General features: G+C 47.8%; 1 protein-coding gene across 5 annotated transcripts in view; it reads left to right on the forward strand.

Annotated features, from left to right (window-relative positions):
* Positions 1-20,786, forward strand: part of LOC110490567 (ankyrin repeat and sterile alpha motif domain-containing protein 1B) — a 358,461-nt gene extending 337,675 nt beyond the window's left edge. For 3 of the 5 annotated variants that reach the window (XM_036944930.1, XM_036944933.1, XM_036944934.1), the window contains 6 exons: positions 1,533-1,604; positions 9,265-9,351; positions 10,941-11,078; positions 11,707-11,874; positions 18,153-18,244; positions 19,455-20,786. In XM_036944930.1, the coding sequence (XP_036800825.1) occupies positions 1,533-1,604; positions 9,265-9,351; positions 10,941-11,078; positions 11,707-11,874; positions 18,153-18,244; positions 19,455-19,503 (606 nt within the window). In that variant the 3' untranslated portion in view covers positions 19,504-20,786. Of the gene's footprint in view, positions 1-1,532; positions 1,605-9,264; positions 9,352-10,940; positions 11,079-11,706; positions 11,875-18,152 lie in introns of all 5 variants that reach the window. The other 2 variants (XM_036944931.1, XM_036944932.1) reach the window with 2 other exon arrangements.
* Positions 20,787-21,544: the final 758 nt, after the last annotated feature.

The following is a 21,544-nucleotide window of genomic DNA, read 5'->3' on the forward strand; positions in this document are numbered from 1 at the left end:
GAAGACTTACAGAAAACGTTTGACCTCTATCATTGCCAACAAAGGGTATATAACAAAGTATTGATAAACTTTTGTTATTGACCAAATACTTATTTTCCACCATAATTTGCAAATTCAGTCATTCAAAATCCTACAATTTGATTTTCTGGATTTTTTTTGTTGTCATTTTGTCTGTCATAGTTGAAGTGTACCTATGATGAAAATTACAGGCCTCTCTCATCTTTTTAAGTGGGAGAACTTGCACAATGGTGGCTGACTAAAGACTTTTTTGCCCCACTGTATAACATACCTTCTTTAATACACCAGACAATGTCCTAACGTTATTTCAACGCTTTTGGGATTAGTGTCGAGCATGATTTTGTTGTCCATTTCTAGGGCGTGATGGTTGTTGAATGTAATTTTAACACAGGAGAAACAAGAAAATGCACTCCCTTTAATGAATGCACTGTTGTACTCTTAAAGGGAAACATTGCTAAGATGTTGCTCCAACGTTATCACATTGTGTCCTCTTCAGATTATGTTCTTTTGACCGCTGTCTTACGTCATCCTTACATGGCTAGAATGACACACATAATCCGAACTGTATAATCGGTCAATACTGATTCCCCAAAGCCCTGTAGCGCTTTCACTCTGTAATGTTATTACTATGTTCTCTGTAACGTTTTCAGCCTCAGACGACACTACTGTTTGTTTTCACAATGATGCGCGTGCGCGCGCGCACACACACACACATATTCACAAACACACACCCAGAGACAGGGGCTTCTTGGAGGTTTGTAACGTTATTACAGTGTTCTCTATACGAGAACAGACGACTTTCCCTTGATACCGTAGCATTATTAACAACAGAGCCAGACAGAGCAGTAACCAGCCCAGACAACCCCACTACAACCACCAGCCTACCTCCCATAAAGAAATTACTCATTCATTCTACTGCACTTAAAATAGGAGAGAAATCAGGGTGTGGTTGTTTTACCGTTAAGCTAATGCAATGTATTTGTTATCTTTTGACGAAGGGTAAGATTAGGTGGATCGTTTTGCCGGGACATTTTTCAAAAGCATATCCTGAAGGGTAAATGATTTAGGGTCAGGGGGTCGAGGTATAAAAGGATCAATGTTTGCACTTTGGGTGTCAGAACATCCTATAAAAAATCCTCTTTGGGGCTTTTAGCTCTCAAATCAACAGTGGGCGCGCTGAGCCGTTAATCGTACACCCATTACATCCCTTTAGCCCTAATGTCCCCGTAAGTACTGTCCCCATAAACACCACCTTTATTAAATTGGGTCTGTGTCCTCACGAACCAGGTCCTCACTTATTGACCTCCCCACTTTGCACATTTCCTGCCCGCCCCAGCCCTGTTTACACTCCTCTGGGGATTTCCAGGTTGTTTTCGTCACATCAGAAAGCACTGCGTTATTATGCGACTGGCTTTTAAGTTTCCATCTTACATTGAATAATTCTATGATCCTTCATGTGTCTGTCTAATAGCTCTAGGATGGAATGTGAATGCTAACCTTTATGTCTCTGACAGTACCTGGGCTCCATGCTGGTGAAAGAGCTGAGAGGAACAGAGTCAACACAAGACGCCTGCTCCAAGATGAGGGTAAGAGGGCCTGGCACATCACTACCACCCAGAGAGAGAAACTAGGCCCACTTTAACCACCACTGTAGTCTCATTTTTAACCTGGATTCACCTCCATCTCTTCTGCTCTCTTTTATTCTCTTTCACTTTCATTCACCTCCTCTCTCTCTCTCTCTCCTCCCCTCTCTCTCTCTCTCCTCTCTCTCTACTGAGTTACTGCAGTGTGGAAGTGCGGAAGCAGACTATTAATATGTGTACTATGCCTGCCCCGCAACATCCTTTCTTCTCCTCATCTTTATCTGTTTTGTCACATCTGAGAGCAGACAGCTCACCATGCTGCAGACACCTCAGAGAGCCTCTCCCTCTCTCTCCCTCCCTCCCTCTCTCTACCTCTCCCTCTCCCCCTCCCTCCCTCGGTTTATCTTGATCTGCCAAAACAATTGATGCTGTTGTTTTTATTGTCAGACTTCAAGGGTCATTAAATTTGGAGCTCTGCTCTCGATGTACCTACTGTACCTGCGTCCTGTTATACCCCCCCCCCTTCTCCAGCACTCTTCCTCTTTTCTCTCTATATTTCCATGCTTGTGGACACAGTATCAACATGGTCCATATGCATATGTAATTCCCTCTGCTCTCTCGTCGTCTGTCTTTGTGTCTCGCAGCGCTGCGTTTGTCGGCCCTCATAAGCCCGTGATCTTGACAGGGAACCGCTGCACTAGAAATATGCTGATGTTGAAGAAACACAGAGAGTGAGAGCAGGGGGGGAGCAGGGGGGGGGGGGAGAAGAGGAATTCATACAGGATCTGTTGAGTATATGTAATCCCTGACAGGTGGAATAATGGTACTAGGGTGATAGTGATTTGAAGTCACATCATTCCCCACTGCGGCAGCGCACAATGAGCTTAACAATGGGAGAAGGGGAAAGAAACATGCCGCTGTCAGACTAGAGCGGGTGATAGTAAGTCTGGGTGGGAATAGAAAGAAACATGCCGCTGTAAGACTAGAGCGGGTGATAGTAAGTCTGGGTGGGAATAGAAAGAAACATGCCGCTGTCAGACTAGAGCGGGTGATAGTAAGTCTGGGTGGGAATAGAAAGAAACATGCCGCTGTCAGACTAGAGCGGGTGATAGTAGGTCTGGGTGGGAATAGAAAGAAACATGCCGCTGTCAGACTAGAGCGGGTGATAGTAGGTCTGGGTGGGAATAGAAAGAAACATGCCGCTGTCAGACTAGAGCGGGTGATAGTAAGTCTGGGTGGGAATAGAAAGAAACATGCCGCTGTAAGACTAGAGCGGGTGATAGTAGGTCTGGGTGGGAATAGAAAGAAACATGCCGCTGTCAGACTAGAGCGGGTGATAGTAAGTCTGGGTGGGAATAGAAAGAAACATGCCGCTGTCAGACTAGAGCGGGTGATAGTAAGTCTGGGTGGGAATAGAAAGAAACATGCCGCTGTAAGACTAGAGCGGGTGATAGTAAGTCTGGGTGGGAATAGAAAGAAACATGCCGCTGTCAGACTAGAGCGGGTGATAGTAGGTCTGGGTGGGAATAGAAAGAAACATGCCGCTGTCAGACTAGAGCGGGTGATAGTAAGTCTGGGTGGGAATAGAAAGAAACATGCCGCTGTAAGACTAGAGCGGGTGATAGTAAGTCTGGGTGGGAATAGAAAGAAACATGCCGCTGTCAGACTAGAGCGGGTGATAGTAAGTCTGGGTGGGAATAGAAAGAAACATGCCGCTGTAAGACTAGAGCGGGTGATAGTAAGTCTGGGTGGGAATAGAAAGAAACATGCCGCTGTCAGACTAGAGCGGGTGATAGTAAGTCTGGGTGGGAATAGAAAGAAACATGCCGCTGTCAGACTAGAGCGGGTGATAGTAAGTCTGGGTGGGAATAGAAAGAAACATGCCGCTGTCAGACTAGAGCGGGTGATAGTAAGTCTGGGTGGGAATAGAAATAAACATGCCGCTGTCAGACTAGAGCGGGTGATAGTAAGTCTGGGTGGGAATAGAAAGAAACATGCCGCTGTCAGACTAGAGCAGGTGATAGTAAGTCTGGGTGGGAATAGAAAGAAACATGCCGCTGTCAGACTAGAGCGGGTGATAGTAAGTCTGGGTGGGAATAGAAAGAAACATGCCGCTGTCAGACTAGAGCGGGTGATAGTAAGTCTGGGTGGGAATAGAAAGAAACATGCCGCTGTCAGACTAGAGCGGGTGATAGTAAGTCTGGGTGGGAATAGAAAGAAACATGCCGCTGTCAGAGTAGAGCGGGTGATAGTAAGTCTGGGTGGGAATAGAAAGAAACATGCCGCTGTCAGACTAGAGCGGGTGATAGTAAGTCTGGGTGGGAATAGAAAGAAACATGCCGCTGTCAGACTAGAGCGGGTGATAGTAAGTCTGGGTGGGAATAGAAAAAACATGCCGCTGTCAGACTAGAGCGGGTGATAGTAGGTCTGGGTGGGAATAGAAAGAAACATGCCGCTGTAAGACTAGAGCGGGTGATAGTAAGTCCTGGTGGGAATAGAAAGAAACATGCCGCTGTCAGACTAGAGCGGGTGATAGTAAGTCTGGGTGGGAATAGAAAGAAACATGCCGCTGTCAGACTAGAGCGGGTGATAGTAAGTCTGGGTGGGAATAGAAAGAAACATGCCGCTGTCAGACTAGAGCGGGTGATAGTAAGTCTGGGTGGGAATAGAAAGAAACATGCCGCTGTCAGACTAGAGCGGGTGATAGTAGGTCTGGGTGGGAATAGAAAGAAACATGCCGCTGTCAGACTAGGACGGGTGATAGTAAGTCTGGGTGGGAATAGAAAGAAACATGCCGCTGTCAGACTAGAGCGGGTGATAGTAAGTCTGGGTGGGAATAGAAAGAAACATGCCGCTGTCAGACTAGAGCGGGTGATAGTAAGTCTGGGTGGGAATAGAAAGAAACATGCCGCTGTCAGACTAGAGCGGGTGATAGTAAGTCTGGGTGGGAATAGAAAGAAACATGCCGCTGTCAGACTAGAGCGGGTGATAGTAGGTCTGGGTGGGAATAGAAAGAAACATGCCGCTGTCAGACTAGAGCGGGTGATAGTAAGTCTGGGTGGGAATAGAAAGAAACATGCCGCTGTAAGACTAGAGCGGGTGATAGTAGGTCTGGGTGGGAATAGAAAGAAACATGCCGCTGTCAGACTAGAGCGGGTGATAGTAAGTCTGGGTGGGAATAGAAAGAAACATGCCGCTGTCAGACTAGAGCGGGTGATAGTAAGTCTGGGTGGGAATAGAAAGAAACATGCCGCTGTCAGACTAGAGCGGGTGATAGTAAGTCTGGGTGGGAATAGAAAGAAACATGCCGCTGTCAGACTAGAGCGGGTGATAGTAAGTCTGGGTGGGAATAGAAAGAAACATGCCGCTGTCAGACTAGAGCGGGTGATAGTAAGTCTGGGTGGGAATAGAAAGAAACATGCCGCTGTCAGACTAGAGCGGGTGATAGTAAGTCTGGGTGGGAATAGAAAGAAACATGCCGCTGTCAGACTAGAGCGGGTGATAGTAAGTCTGGGTGGGAATAGAAAGAAATATGCCGCTGTCAGACTAGAGCGGGTGATAGTAAGTCTGGGTGGGAATAGAAAGAAACATGCCGCTGTCAGACTAGAGCGGGTGATAGTAGGTCTGGGTGGGAATAGAAAGAAACATGCCGCTGTCAGACTAGAGCGGGTGATAGTAAGTCTGGGTGGGAATAGAAAGAAACATGCCGCTGTCAGACTAGAGCGGGTGATAGTAAGTCTGGGTGGGAATAGAAAGAAACATGCCGCTGTCAGACTAGAGCGGGTGATAGTAAGTCTGGGTGGGAATAGAAAGAAACATGCCGCTGTCAGACTAGAGCGGGTGATAGTAAGTCTGGGTGGGAATAGAAAGAAACATGCCGCTGTCAGACTAGAGCGGGTGATAGTAAATCTGGGTGGGAATAGAAAGAAACATGCCGCTGTCAGACTAGAGCGGGTGATAGTAGGTCTGGGTGGGAATAGAAAGAAACATGCCGCTGTCAGACTAGAGCGGGTGATAGTAAGTCTGGGTGGGAATAGAAAGAAACATGCCGCTGTCAGACTAGAGCGGGTGATAGTAAATCTGGGTGGGAATAGAAAGAAACATGCCGCTGTCAGACTAGAGCGGGTGATAGTAAGTCTGGGTGGGAATAGAAAGAAACATGCCGCTGTCAGACTAGAGCGGGTGATAGTAAGTCTGGGTGGGAATAGAAAGAAACATGCCGCTGTCAGACTAGAGCGGGTGATAGTAAGTCTGGGTGGGAATAGAAAGAAACATGCCGCTGTCAGACTAGAGCGGGTGATAGTAAGTCTGGGTGGGAATAGAAAGAAACATGCCGCTGTCAGACTAGAGCGGGTTATAGTAGGTCTGGGTGGGAATAGAAAAAACATGCCGCTGTCAGACTAGAGCGGGTGATAGTAAGTCTGGGTGGGAATAGAAAGAAACATGCCGCTGTCAGACTAGAGTGGGTGATAGTAAGTCTGGGTGGGAATAGAAAGAAACATGCCGCTGTCAGACTAGAGCGGGTGATAGTAAGTCTGGGTGGGAATAGAAAGAAACATGCCGCTGTCAGACTAGAGCGGGTGATAGTAAGTCTGGGTGGGAATAGAGAGAAACATGCCGCTGTCAGACTAGAGCGGGTGATAGTAGGTCTGGGTGGGAATAGAAAGAAACATGCCGCTGTAAGACTAGAGCGGGTGATAGTAAGTCTGGGTGGGAATAGAGAGAAACATGCCGCTGTCAGACTAGAGTGGGTGATAGTAGGTCTGGGTGGGAATAGAAAGAAACATGCCGCTGTCAGACTAGAGCGGGTGATAGTAAGTCTGGGTGGGAATAGAAAGAAACATGCCGCTGTCAGACTAGAGCGGGTGATAGTAGGTCTGGGTGGGAATAGAAAGAAACATGCCGCTGTCAGACTAGAGCGGGTGATAGTAAGTCTGGGTGGGAATAGAAATAAACATGCCGCTGTCAGACTAGAGCGGGTGATAGTAAGTCTGGGTGGGAATAGAGAGAAACATGCCGCTGTCAGACTAGAGCGGGTGATAGTAGGTCTGGGTGGGAATAGAAAGAAACATGCCGCTGTCAGACTAGAGCGGGTGATAGTAGGTCTGGGTGGGAATAGAGAGAAACATGCCGCTGTCAGACTAGAGTGGGTGATAGTAGGTCTGGGTGGGAATAGAAAGAAACATGCCGCTGTCAGACTAGAGCGGGTGATAGTAGGTCTGGGTGGGAATAGAAAGAAACATGCCGCTGTCAGACTAGAGCGGGTGATAGTAAGTCTGGGTGGGAATAGAAAGAAACATGCCGCTGTCAGACTAGAGTGGGTGATAGTAGGTCTGGGTGGGAATAGAAAGAAACATGCCGCTGTCAGACTAGAGCGGGTGATAGTAAGTCTGGGTGGGAATAGAAAGAAACATGCCGCTGTCAGACTAGAGCGGGTGATAGTAGGTCTGGGTGGGAATAGAGAGAAACATGCCGCTGTCAGACTAGAGCGGGTGATAGTAAGTCTGGGTGGGAATAGAAAGAAACATGCCGCTGTCAGACTAGAGCGGGTGATAGTAGGTCTGGGTGGGAATAGAAAGAAACATGCCGCTGTCAGACTAGAGCGGGTGATAGTAAGTCTGGGTGGGAATAGAAAGAAACATGCCGCTGTCAGACTAGAGCGGGTGATAGTAAGTCTGGGTGGGAATAGAAAGAAACATGCCGCTGTCAGACTAGAGTGGGTGATAGTAGGTCTGGGTGGGAATAGAAAGAAACATGCCGCTGTCAGACTAGAGTGGGTGATAGTAGGTCTGGGTGGGAATAGAAAGAAACATGCCGCTGTCAGACTAGAGTGGGTGATAGTAGGTCTGGGTGGGAATAGAAAGAAACATGCCGCTGTCAGACTAGAGCGGGTGATAGTAGGTCTGGGTGGGAATAGAAAGAAACATGCCGCTGTCAGACTAGAGTGGGTGATAGTAGGTCTGGGTGGGAATAGAAAGAAACATGCCGCTGTCAGACTAGAGCGGGTGATAGTAAGTCTGGGTGGGAATAGAAAGAAACATGCCGCTGTCAGACTAGAGCGGGTGATAGTAGGTCTGGGTGGGAATAGAAAGAAACATGCCGCTGTCAGACTAGAGCGGGTGATAGTAGGTCTGGGTGGGAATAGAAAGAAACATGCCGCTGTCAGACTAGAGTGGGTGATAGTAGGTCTGGGTGGGAATAGAAAGAAACATGCCGCTGTCAGACTAGAGCGGGTGATAGTAAGTCTGGGTGGGAATAGAAAGAAACATGCCGCTGTCAGACTAGAGCGGGTGATAGTAGGTCTGGGTGGGAATAGAAAGAAACATGCCGCTGTCAGACTAGAGCGGGTGATAGTAGGTCTGGGTGGGAATAGAAAGAAACATGCCGCTGTCAGACTAGAGCGGGTGATAGTAAGTCTGGGTGGGAATAGAAAGAAACATGCCGCTGTCAGACTAGAGCGGGTGATAGTAAGTCTGGGTGGGAATAGAAAGAAACATGCCGCTGTCAGACTAGAGCGGGTGATAGTAGGTCTGGGTGGGAATAGAAAGAAACATGCCGCTGTCAGACTAGAGCGGGTGATAGTAAGTCTGGGTGGGAATAGAAAGAAACATGCCGCTGTCAGACTAGAGCGGGTGATAGTAAGTCTGGGTGGGAATAGAGAGAAACATGCCGCTGTCAGACTAGAGCGGGTGATAGTAAGTCTGGGTGGGAATAGAAAGAAACATGCCGCTGTCAGACTAGAGCGGGTGATAGTAAGTCTGGGTGGGAATAGAAAGAAACATGCCGCTGTCAGACTAGAGCGGGTGATAGTAAATCTGGGTGGGAATAGAAAGAAACATGCCGCTGTCAGACTAGAGCGGGTGATAGTAGGTCTGGGTGGGAATAGAAAGAAACATGCCGCTGTCAGACTAGAGCGGGTGATAGTAAGTCTGGGTGGGAATAGAAATAAGAAAGGAATATAGGAGGAATATTTATGGGTTGAAAGCTGATAGTTATATTGGACCTCCAAGGGGGAAATCTATACGTTTTGAAAATGTAATTTGCACCCATTGTTTTCCATAAGGCACGGGGTAACCTTTGAACTTTGAGAAGATTGGAATTGATTCTGCTAGTAAAGAGGAGAGTGTGTTGATAGGCTGGTTCTCTCTGTGCAGTGATCTCATCCCTATCTCCCTCTTTTTCTGCTTAGTTATAAGCTTGTGTTTATTTCATCTTTCTCTCTCTCTCTTCCCACCCCTTCCCTCTTTTATTCTATCTCGTTATAAGCTTTGTTGAGCTCTCATCTCTATCTGTCCCCACTGGGATTGCACAATTCCAGAAACGTTCAATAAATTCCCTGCCTTTCCCGAAATCCCGGTTTGAGGATTCACGGAATCAGGAGGGAATAAGTCGTAAATCCAGAATCCTCCAACCCAGGATTGCTGAAAAAAAAAACGGGGAATTTATTGAAAGTTTTGCAACCGTAGTCCCCACTCTCTCTAAAATGGTATTATATTGTGAAGAGATTCTTTTTGCAGGGTTTTATCGTTCTGCTGTGAAGGGAGACGGTGAGACCGTCTTATTAGCCTTGTGTTGGTGGCCATCAGTCTAATTGACATCAAATGTTAACTCAGACTCTTCTTTTCCCCCTCTTTCTCTCTCCGTCTCTCTCTCCACTCTACAGAAGTCTACAGAACAGATGAAGAAAGTCCCGACCATTGTTCTGTCCGTCTCCTACAAGGGAGTCAAGTTCATCGACGCTACAAACAAGGTGAGAGGCTTTCTTTCCTCCGGCACCATTACTGAGAGTAAGAACTGAACAGCACCGGGTGGAAGCACCATTACTGAGAGTAAGAACTGAACAGCACCGGGTGGAAGCACCATTACTGAGAGTAAGAACTGAACAGCACCGGGTGGAAGCACCATTACTGAGAGTAAGAACTGAACAGCACCGGGTGGAAGCAACATTACTGAGAGTAAGAACTGAACAGCACCGGATGGAAGCACCATTACTGAGAGTAAGAACTGAACAGCACCGGGTGGAAGCACCATTACTGAGAGTAAGAACTGAACAGCACTGGGTGGAAGCACCATTACTGAGAGTAAGAACTGAACAGCACCGTGGTGGAAGCACCATTACTGAGAGTAAGAACTGAACAGCACCGGGTGGAAGCACCATTACTGAGAGTAAGAACTGAACAGCACCGGGTGGAAGCACCATTACTGAGAGTAAGAACTGAACAGCACTGGGTGGAAGCACCATTACTGAGAGTAAGAACTGAACAGCACCGGGTGGAAGCACCATTACTGAGAGTAAGAACTGAACAGCACCGGGTGGAAGCACCATTACTGAGAGTAAGAACTGAACAGCACCGTGGTGGAAGCACCATTACTGAGAGTAAGAACTGAACAGCACCGGGTGGAAGCACCATTACTGAGAGTAAGAACTGAACAGCACCGGGTGGAAGCACCATTACTGAGAGTAAGAACTGAACAGCACTGGGTGGAAGCACCATTACTGAGAGTAAGAACTGAACAGCACCGGGTGGAAGCACCATTACTGAGAGTAAGAACTGAACAGCGCCGGGTGGAAGCACCATTACTGAGAGTAAGAACTGAACAGCACTGGGTGGAAGCACCATTACTGAGAGTAAGAACTGAACAGCACCGGGTGGAAACACCATTACTGAGAGTAAGAACTGAACAGCACCGGGTGGAAACACCATTACTGAGAGTAAGAACTGAACAGCACTGGGTGGAAGCACCATTACTGAGAGTAAGAACTGAACAGCACTGGGTGGAAGCACCATTACTGAGAGTAAGAACTGAACAGCACCGGGTGGAAACACCATTACTGAGAGTAAGAACTGAACAGCACTGGGTGGAAGCACCATTACTGAGAGTAAGAACTGAACAGCACTGGGTGGAAGCAAAAAATAACATTGTCAGTTTCACAAGATGAACAGTGAACTTCCATCACATAAGCTTTCTCTAAAGATCTCCAACCCTCTCTCTCTCTCTCTTGCTCTCGCTGTCTTTCTCTGTCTCACTCTCCTTCCTTCCCTCCCTCTCTCTCTCTCTCTCTGTCTTTCTCTCTCTCTCTGTCTCACTCTCCTTCCCTCCCTCCCTCCCGCTCTCTCTCTGTCTTTCTCTCTGTGTCTTTCTCTCTCTCTGTGTCTTTCTCTCTCCCTGTCTCTCTCTCTTTCTCGGTCTTTCTCTCTCCCTGTCTCTCTCTCTCTTTCTCGGTCTTTCTCTCTCCCTGTCTCTCTCTCTGTATCTCTCCCACACTCTCTCCTTCCTTCCTTCCCTCTCTCTCTCTCTCTCTCTCTCCATCGTCTCTTCCTCTGTCTCTCTCTCTAGAACATCATAGCTGAGCATGAGATCCGTAACATCTCATGTGCGGCCCAGGATCCTGAGGATCTGTCCACGTTTGCCTACATCACCAAAGACCTCAAGTCCAGCCACCACTACTGCCATGTCTTCACTGCCTTCGACGTGGTGAGTCACACACACTGTCTGTGAGGAGGTTGACGTGGTGAGTCACACACACTGTCTGTGAGGAGGTCGACGTGGTGAGTCACACACACTGTCTGTGAGGAGGTCGACGTGGTGAGTCACACACACTGTCTGTGAGGAGGTCGACGTGGTGAGTCACACACACTGTCTGTGAGGAGGTCGACGTGGTGAGTCACACACACTGTCTGTGAGGAGGTCGACGTGGTGAGTCACACACACTGTCTGTGAGGAGGTCGACGTGGTGAGTCACACACACTGTCTGTGAGGAGGTCGACATGGTGAGTCACACACACTGTCTGTGAGGAGGTCGACGTGGTGAGTCACACACACTGTCTGTGAGGAGGTCGACGTGGTGAGTCACACACACTGTCTGTGAGGAGGTCGACGTGGTGAGTCACACACACACACACAGCACCCTCTGTCTGTGAGGGGGACAAGTGGCTTTATTAATTAGTTACTTCCTTGTTTGAGAACTACTGTTGTGATGAAATGGCAGATTTTACATAGTGTGTGTTTGCTTGTGTGTGTGCGTAAGTGCGTGCGCATTGACATTTCGTGTGTGTGGGTGCATGCGTGTTTGTGTGTGTTTGTGTGTGTGTGTTTTTAACAGAACCTGGCATATGAGATCATCCTGACCCTGGGCCAGGCCTTTGAAGTAGCCTACCAGCTGGCCCTACAGGCCAGGAAGAGTGGCCATGGCTCCTCCACGCTGCCAGAGAGCTTTGACATCAAGCCCAACAAGCCCGTCCCCAAGCCCCGCGTCAACATCCGCAAGTCTGTGAGTAATGACACTAGTTTATACCCTCCGTTTAACCTTTACCCTCTACTACAACCTCCACCACGACCTCTCACCTTTCGTCAACACCTCTGTGCGAGCCATACCGTACTGTCTAGACCAACTGTAAGCTCCTATACCACGATGTTCCACGACCTCTCACCTTTCACCTGTCAACATAAGCCTTTATAAGTCCCAGATAATACTGCAGCCAACCCTCCCCATCACACAACTACTTCCCTTTCCTATGACCTCTCACCTTTCACCTCTCATCAACATCCACTAGCCTATAGTGTCTCCCATGACCTCTCACCTGTTCTCTGTTTCCAGTACAGGTACATTAGAGTGAACATCTCTAAGCTCCTTCAATGCCTTTGTTAGCTTTGTTATCAGTGTTAGCATGTTATTGTGAGTGTTGGTGTGTTTAGCGTTAACTCACTCCTTTTTCAAAGTGATCTGTTGTGGTTATCGATGGTTGTAGTGTGTGTGTGTGTGTGTCTTGGCCACACTGAGCTTGTAGTGTAGGTCAGAGGTGTAGGTCAGAGGTGTAGGTCAGAGGTGTGGGTCGGAGGTGCGGGTCGGAGGTGTAGTAGAGGGTAAATGAAAGTAAACACATTTTACCCACCTTTTATGGAATAATGCATTGAAAGAAAAGGAAGCGTTACTTTTTTCACTGCGATCAGAGTTTACCCACCTATTTTCTGACCACTACATCACGGGTGTAGATGGATGTTTGATCTGTAAAAGACCCACTTTATCTTTCTCTCCCTGCAGTCTCTTACAGCCCTGGGTGATTGATGAGGGCTGTTTACATAGAGCTCTGTGGAGCCCAGCCCTGCTCACAGTGTGTGTGTGTGTGTGTGTGTGTGTGTGTGTGTGTGTGTGTGTGTGTACGCGCGCGCATCTCAGCTTTATGGGTGTGTGTGCATCTCTCAGCTATGTGTGTATTAGTGTTGGCTCTGTCCATGGCTCTCTCCCAGTCCCACGCAGGTAGACGTTGCCAGAGCCATCTACCCCAGCCACAGTGCCTGTCTGTCAGCCTCCTCTCCCCACAGCCTCCCCTTGGATTCCAGTTCCTGGAGCTTTAAAATAGACCTAGACGGACAGTTAGATTTACCTTAGACATGCACTGTACACCACTGGAGCCTTAAAAGCATTATTCTGTATAGTGTTCCCATGTGGATTTACTGGGCTATATTTTTTTTAATTTATTTTATTTCACCTTTATTTAACCAGGTAGGCAAGTTGAGAACAAGTTCTCATTTACAATTGCGACCTGGCCAAGATATATGAGTATGGTCACGGCCCAAATGTGGCACACTATTCCCTATATATTGCATGGGCCCTGGTCAAACGTAGTGCACTTTAAAGGAAATAGGATGCCATTTGGGAAGCATCCTATGAGTGAGGTAAGTGCTATTTGTGCTGGCTTCTCATGTACAGAAGACAGTACTAATGTCCCCTTCCAGAAAGTGAGTCAGGGGACAGGTAAATTGAGTCAGGGGACAGGTAAAGTGAGTCAGGGGACAGGTAAAGTGAGTCAGGGGACAGGTACAGTGAGTCAGGGGACATATAAAGTGAGTCAGGGGACAGGTAAAGTGAGTCAGGGGACAGGTAAATTGAGTCAGGGGACAGGTAAATTGAGTCAGGGGACAGGTAAAGTGAGTCAGGGGACAGGTAAAGTGAGTCAGGGGACAGGTAAAGTGAGTCAGGGGACAGGTAAAGTGAGTCAGGGGACAGGTAAAGTGAGTCAGGGGACAGGTAAAGTGAGTCAGGGGACAGGTAAAGTGAGTCAGGGGACAGGTAAAGTGAGTCAGGGGACAGGTAAAGTGGGTCAGGGGACAGATAAAGTGAGTCAGGGGACAGGTAAAGTGAGTCAGGGGACAGGTAAATTGAGTCAGGGGACAGGTAAAGTGGGTCAGGGGACAGATAAAGTGAGTCAGGGGACAGGTAAAGTGAGTCAGGGGACAGGTAAAGTGAGTCAGGGGACAGGTAAAGTGGGTCAGGGGACAGATAAAGTGAGTCAGGGGACAGGTAAAGTGAGTCAGGGGACAGGTAAAGTGAGTCAGGGGACAGGTAAAGTGAGTCAGGGGACAGGTAAATTGAGTCAGGGGACAGATAAAGTGAGTCAGGGGACAGGTAAAGTGAGTCAGGGGACAGGTAAAGTGAGTCAGGGGACAGATAAAGTGAGTCAGGGGACAGGTAAAGTGAGTCGGGGGACAGGTAAAGTGAGTCGGGGGACAGGTAAAGTGAGTCGGGGGACAGGTAAAGTGAGTCGGGGGACAGGTAAAGTGAGTCGGGGGACAGGTAAAGTGAGTCGGGGGACAGGTAAAGTGAGTCGGGGGACAGGTAAAGTGAGTCGGGGGACAGGTAAAGTGAGTCGGGGGACAGGTAAAGTGAGTCAGGGGACAGGTAAAGTGAGTCAGGGGACAGATAAAGTGAGTCAGGGGACAGGTAAAGTGAGTCGGGGGACAGGTAAAGTGAGTCGGGGGACAGGTAAAGTGAGTCGGGGGACAGGTAAAGTGAGTCGGGGGACAGGTAAAGTGAGTCGGGGGACAGGTAAAGTGAGTCGGGGGACAGGTAAAGTGAGTCGGGGGACAGGTAAAGTGAGTCGGGGGACAGGTAAAGTGAGTCGGGGGACAGGTAAAGGTGAGTCAGGGGACAGGTAAAGTGAGTCGGGGGACAGGTAAAGTGAGTCGGGGGACAGGTAAAGTGAGTCGGGGGACAGGTAAAGTGAGTCGGGGGACAGGTAAAGTGAGTCAGGGGACAGGTGAAAGTAAGTCAGGGGACAGGTAAAATGAGTCAGGGGACAGGTAAAATGAGTCAGGGGACAGCTTAGTCTCTCTCTCTGTGCTGTTGGAGGTTGTATAATATATGTGGTCATAGTAGTGCTGCTATCTAAAATTGTAATTGTCTTATCTAGTGGGTTGGAGATGTGAGGTTTTCTTTCCCTCTGTCTCATTGTGTGTGTGTTCTGTGTGTGTTTGTGTGTGTGCTCATGTCACAGAGATGAACGATGGCATGACTCCGCTGCTGTTACATTAACCATTAAACCGCCCGTCCTGAAAGTGTCTGTGTGTGTGTGCTTTTGAGCATATGCCTGCATGTGTGTGTGCGCGTGTGTTTGTGTTGTGTGTGTGGGTAATGTAGTTAATGGCTTGTGTAGTGCTGCGGAGGGAACTACAGTGAAGCATGCTGCAGGATTCACTTAATATTCCCTCCAACAGCTGTTCACAGTCATTATTTTGCAGCACTTGTCTATGTCTGTGTAAACCTGTGGATTACTGTTCCTCCTCTCCTCCTCTCTCCTTTCCTCCGCCTCTTCTCCTCCTATCCTCCTCCTCTTCTCCTCCTTCTCTCCTCTTCCTTCTCTCCTACTCTCCTCCTCTTCTCCTCCTTCTCTCCTCTTCTCCTCCTTCTCTCTTCTTCTCCTTATTCTCTCCTCTTCTCCTTCTCTCCTCTTCTCCTCTCCTCTTCTTCTTCTCTCCTCCTCCTCCTCCTCCTTCTCTCCTCCTTTTCTCCTCCCTCTCTCTTCTCCTCCTACTCTCCTCCTTCTCTCCTCTTCTCCTCCTACTCTCCTCTCCTTCTCTCCTCTCCTTCTCTCCTCTTCTCCTTCTCTCCTCTTCTCCTACTCTCCTCCTCTTCTCCTCCTTCTCTCCTCTTCTCCTCCTTCTCTCTTCTTCTCCTTATTCTCTCCTCTTCTCCTTCTCTCCTCTTCTCCTCTCCTCTTCTTCTTCTCTCCTCCTCCTCCTCCTCCTTCTCTCCTCCTTTTCTCCTCCCTCTCTCTTCTCCTCCTACTCTTCTCCTTCTACTCTCCTCTCCTTCTCTCCTCTCCTTCTCTCCTCTTCTCCTTCTCTCCTCTTCTCCTTCTCTTCTCCTTCTCTCCTCTTCTCTTCTTCTTCTCTCCTCCTCCTCCTCCTTCTCTCCTCTCCTCCTTCTCTCCTGGTAGGACAGATACGGCTTAGTTTTTAATCTTCCTCTGTCTTGTTCTCCTTTCTCTACATCGTCCTTCTCCTTTCTCTACATCGTCCTTCTCCTTTCTCTACATCGTCCTTCTCCTTTCTCTACATCGTCCTTCTCCTTTCTCTACATCGTCCTTCTCCTTTCTCTACATCGTCCTTCTCCTTTCTCTACATCGTCCTTCTCCTTTCTCTACATCGTCCTTCTCCTTTCTCTACATCGTCCTTGTGTGTGTGTGTTCTTCTGCCTGAATGAAGTGTTCCTTTGGTGTGTCCCTGGTGTTACCATCGCTGCAGCTGTGTTGTTATGGCGTTGCAGTGGTGTTACTATGACGTTACTGAACTGTTACCATACGGTTTCAGTGTCGTTGCCGAGCAGGCCCCCTTTGACCTCTCTGTGACCTCTGTGTTCCTCCCCCTATAGGTCATCATGTACCCCTCTAGCCGTTGGTCGCTGGGTCACATATACACCCCCCACCGGCCTCCTCTCCACCCTCCTCTTCCTCCTCCTTCACCACTCCTCCTCCGTCACCCTCACAAAGTTCCCTTTCAGGTCTTCCTCCCTTCTCCTTTCTTTCTTACTCTTGACTGTCTGCTCTCTTTGTTGGTTTTGTCTCCATACACTTTGATCACTCTATAGATCTTTTGTTTGTCTCTGTGGTTGGTCCTGCCTCTGTCAACTCCACTCAGATCGTGTGTGTGTGCGCGCGTTCATAAGTTCTTCCAGTTTCAGCGTTGCAGTGTTCACAGGCAGGGACCCACTCCCCAAATCATCTTTTAGTCTATCACGGACCAATGTGGTGGAAGGAAAGCACCCTCGGCAACCAGAATGAGAATTTTGATTGGTTGTTGAAAAGTAAACTTTTGATGGGGAAAGAGCATAGCCTGGTCTTGAACAAGTCATTTTCAGCCATGGGAAGATGTTGTGGGGTTTAGAGTACGGAGATTATTTGTAATATTATATACTGTTTTCTTTTCTTTCCTCATTAAACTACATTGTGATACGTACGTTGATATGAGGCCAACAATATATTTTCAGACCTAAAGCAAGTGCCTCCATATTTAAGTGTCGGTGTGGAAGTCTGTGATCGTGCCTCTCCACTATAACTCTCTCTCTCTCCTGTTCTCTCAGCCCCAGACCCTTCTCTCGCTCTCCTGTTCTCTCAGCCCCAGACCCCTCTCTCTCTCTCCTGTTCTCTCAGCCCCAGACCCCTCTCTCGCTCTCTCTCTCTCTCCTGTTCTCTCAGCCCCAGACCCTTCTCTCTCTCTCCTGTTCTCTCAGCCCCAGACCCTTCTCTCTCTCTCCTGTTCTCTCAGCCCCAGACCCTTCTCTCTCTCTCCTGTTCTCTCAGCCCCAGACCCTTCTCTCTCTCTCCTGTTCTATCAGCCCTAGACCCTTCTCTCTCTCTCCTGTTCTCTCAGCCCCAGACCCTTCTCTCTCTCTCCTGTTCTCTCAGCCCCAGACCCCTCTCTCTCTCTCCTGTTCTCTCAGCCCCAGACCCCTCTCTCACTCTCTCTCTCTCCTGTTCTCTCAGCCCCAGACCGTGCTCTCTCTCTCCTGTTCTCTCAGCCCCAGACCCCTCTCTCACTCTCTCTCTCGCTCCTGTTCTCTCAGCCCCAGACCGCTCTCTCTCCTGTTCTCTCAGCCCCAGACCCCTCTCTCACTCTCTCTCTCTCCTGTTCTCTCAGCCCCACACCCCTCTCTCACTCTCTCTCTCTCCTGTTCTCTCAGCCCCAGACCCCTCTCTCACTCTCTCTCCCTCTCCTGTTCTCTCAGCCCCAGACCCCTCTCACTCTCTCTCTCTCAAGTTCTCTCAGCCCAAGACCCCTCTCTCTCTCTCTCCTATTCTCTCAGCCCAAGACCCCTCTCTCTCTCTCTCCTGCTCTCTCAGCCCCAGACCCTTCTCTCTCTCTCCTGTTCTCTCAGCCCCCTTCTCTCTCTCTCTATCCTGTTCTCTCAGCCCAGACCTTTCTCTCTCTATCTCCTGTTCTCTCAGCCCCAGACCCTTCTCTCTCTCTCCTGTTCTCTCAGCCCCAGACCCCTATCTCTCTCTCTACTGTTCTCTCAGCCCCAGACCCTTCTCTCTCCTGTTCTCTCAGCCACAGACCCCCCCCCTCTCTCTCTCTCTCTCTCTCTCTCTCTCTCTCTCTCTCTCTCTCTCTCTCTCTCTCTCTCTCTCTCTCTCTCGACATGTATTATTATCCCATTTTTTCTCTGACAACATTTAACCAACCCTCTCTCTCTCCATCCTATCTCTCTCCCTACTCTCTCTCCATCCTCTCTCTCTCTCTCCCTACTCTCACTCCTTCTCCCTCTCTCAGATGGAGCAGCCGTCGATGGAGCAGAAGGGTCATGCCAACGTGCCGTGGATAGTGGAACCAGGGCAGGAGGCCAAGAGAGGAGCGAACACCAAGTATGAGACCACTATTTTCTAATAGCGTATACCACCCGCCTGTCCACTCCTGTGTGTGTGCCTTGCAGAGAGCTGGCCCTCTAGAGGCCCCCCAACGGAGCTGCACGGCACGAGCAACCCTCTTATGCGGCGACGTGTGTGACCTCACTGGCCGAAAAACCCGCTCCGCCGCAACCTCTGCATGATGCCGTTTGGCGCTGCGCTGTGTGTCTCTCTCTCACACACTCCTCTCTCTTGCTCTCTCCCCACCCTCCCTTTCCTTGTCCTGTTGACGCCTTAGCCTGCCTGCAGGGGCGGAGCATGAACTTTTACCCTTGGGGTGATGGTGCACCTCTCTGTCTAGACCTGTAGGGGGCAACAGTCAGTTCTATTTTTCCATTTTCCATGGTCAGCCCTCCCCTCCTATGTGTCAGGCAGGCAGTCAGTTGGTTGGTCAGTCAGTCAATCACTCTTATTTTTTTTCCTGACTGGGGGGGGTGGAACCATTTGGTTATATCTCATGTTTTTCCTCTTCCTACTGCTGTTCCTCCACTCCTTGCTTTTCTTTTTTGTCTCTCTCCTTTCACCCCTTCGACAAGCTGAATGAGAATATCTAGACCATTATGCTGCTAAGAACCCCACCCCTAACAGTCTTTTTGTCTTTGTTGTTTTTTAGAGCAAAGCCAATTCTCCAGCACTAGGTTTGCGTGTTGATGTTTTGGGGGATTTTGTTGTCCAGTACTGGCAACCCAGAGGAAAGTGGAGGGACATTTGTTTATCAGTTCCATCTAGTTGGAGAGGATAATGGACTGCTATGAGAGATGATGTAGCAAATGTTACTTTAAAAATAAAAAGTTGCTAGTTCAACAGACTCCTGTTTTTATCATATATCAGTCTTTGATTTTTACAGCAGATTATTTTTTTTAGACATATTTTGAGAAATTGTTGTTTGTTTATTTGAGACTAATTGACCTTTGACACAGGACGGAATAGTTTTTAAACCACACGCTATACCTGTGTCCAGATTGAATTTGTTTAAAATAGGTTATTATTAGATTCATCATTTTCTTTCTATACTTGTTTTGTTGGGAAATGCTGAAAAGGTTTAGCTTGTGGCTTGTGAGGCGCATGGAGTCCATTTTGGACTGACTGGTAATGAGGGAGGGGCGGGGCCGGTGGATAGGAGGTGGGGTTTGGGGACTCTGGATAAGTGGTGTGATCTCATTCGCAGGGCAATGCCGGACGCCCATGTCTATTACTGTGGAATGCAAAGAATGTAGCCAGCCTTAAACATGGACCCTCACACACAATGCAAAAAGGACTACAAATGTGGACCCTTCTGTCTCTGTGTCAAAGGACTACAAACATGGACACTCTCACGAACTTGGTGTTTAAGGTTGATTACAAAACGAGGATATCTTCCCACAAACCACAAACATTGGACCCATGGACTATCTGTACACACACACACACACACACACAGTTAAGGGACTGCTTAGTAACAGATGTCAGTCAGATATGTGAATGTAGACTTTCATTGAAGCAGCCACAACTCTAGCCCCTGTTCTGCATTCAATTGGACCTTGACCTTTGAACTCTATACCACGGTCACCCAAGGTCTGGACTGTAACGGACAACTGTGTGTATTTGAATGGGGACAAGGTAAAGGACTTCTGGTTGGCTCTTTTCCTCTTGTTTAAGTTTTGTTTCACGGTCAATACTACAATAACATGGATAGAATTGGCCGTGCCGGACCACCATGCAACAGGTGAGCCCTGTGCCGGACCACCATGCAACAGGTGAGCCCTGTGCCAAGTGGCATCACAAAGGATGGCTCCGCCTACCTGAGCAAAACACCATCCATCCCAATTAAAGAAATATTCATATTAATGCCGGACGTTTTAAATGTTTCATATGAGATTACCTTATGATTATTCTTGTGCAATTCTTGTCTACTCTTAATGTTACATTATTTTTATATGATATGCTGAAATGAAAAAATCCGGGCTTGAGAATGATTGCCATCCTTTAAAAAATAGCATAATAGTTCTATACTGAGAGTGAATATTTCAGATGGCTCCTCTCCTTATTATTAATAATAGCTATTATTTGTATTATTATTATTGGTGTGTCCGGTCAACACACCAATCTGTTTCTCATGGGGCTAGACTCATAACTCCAAGCAGATGGAATATTTTACCACAGTATTTCTGTATTCTTTGGATGAATACATAGTCCTCTCTAAATGTACATAGATATTTTGCCAGCTCATTGTTCATACATGTAATGTAGTAAAACATTTACAAAAATAAAGGAATCAAATATTTGCCGCACATCGCACTGGAGACAAGGTACCAAAATGGAAAGGTCAGAGTTGAAAATAAAATCTATGGTTCTAGAGATTGTATTGGGGAGGGCTGGGACAGGGTGATGACATCACTGCTGACTAACTCATGTACATAGGCTTGGGCTTCCAGCACACAGATTTTGTACGTTTTGGTCATTATTTATATCCTTGTAAATCACATGGAATAAACACAACTTGTACAACCATTAATCACCATTGGTCTCCGGGTCTATACTTTACTGGGTTGTAAATGTACTGGTTGAGATTGTCCTTTTTCATGTCCCATGTTTTATCTGACTCCTTCAATTTTCCAACTTGTACTGATTTTGGTCTGGGAGTCTTGTAATTTCATTGATTCCTCGTGTCGACTCTCACCTAAAAAAGGCATTAGAGGTCATCTGAGGTTCCTCCCCTTGTACCTTCTCTCTAATTCATTTTTAGAAGGAGACAGGCAGAGAGGATGTGACGAATCAAGGAAAACAATTGAGATGCACCCATTTACAGTGCCTTGCGAAAGTATTCGGCCCCCTTGAACTTTGCAACCTTTTGCCACATTTCAGGCTTCAAACATAAAGATATAAAACTGTATTTTTTTGTGAAGAATCAACAACAAGTGGGACACAATCATGAAGTGGAACGACATTTATTGGATATTTCAAACTTTTTTAACAAATCAAAAACTGAAAAATTGGGCGTGCAAAATTATTCAGCCCCCTTAAGTTAATACTTTGTAGCGCCACCTTTTGCTGCGATTACAGCTGTAAGTCGCTTGGGGTATGTCTCTATCAGTTTTGCACATCGAGAGACTGAAATTTTTTCCCATTCCTCCTTGCAAAACAGCTCGAGCTCAGTGAGGTTGGATGGAGAGCATTTGTGAACAGCAGTTTTCAGTTCTTTCCACAGATTCTCGATTGGATTCAGGTCTGGACTTTGACTTGGCCATTCTAATACCTGGATATGTTTATTTTTGAACC

This window comes from Oncorhynchus mykiss, chromosome 15 (genome assembly GCF_013265735.2).
Source record: "Oncorhynchus mykiss isolate Arlee chromosome 15, USDA_OmykA_1.1, whole genome shotgun sequence".
Taxonomy (NCBI): Eukaryota; Metazoa; Chordata; class Actinopteri; order Salmoniformes; family Salmonidae; genus Oncorhynchus; species Oncorhynchus mykiss.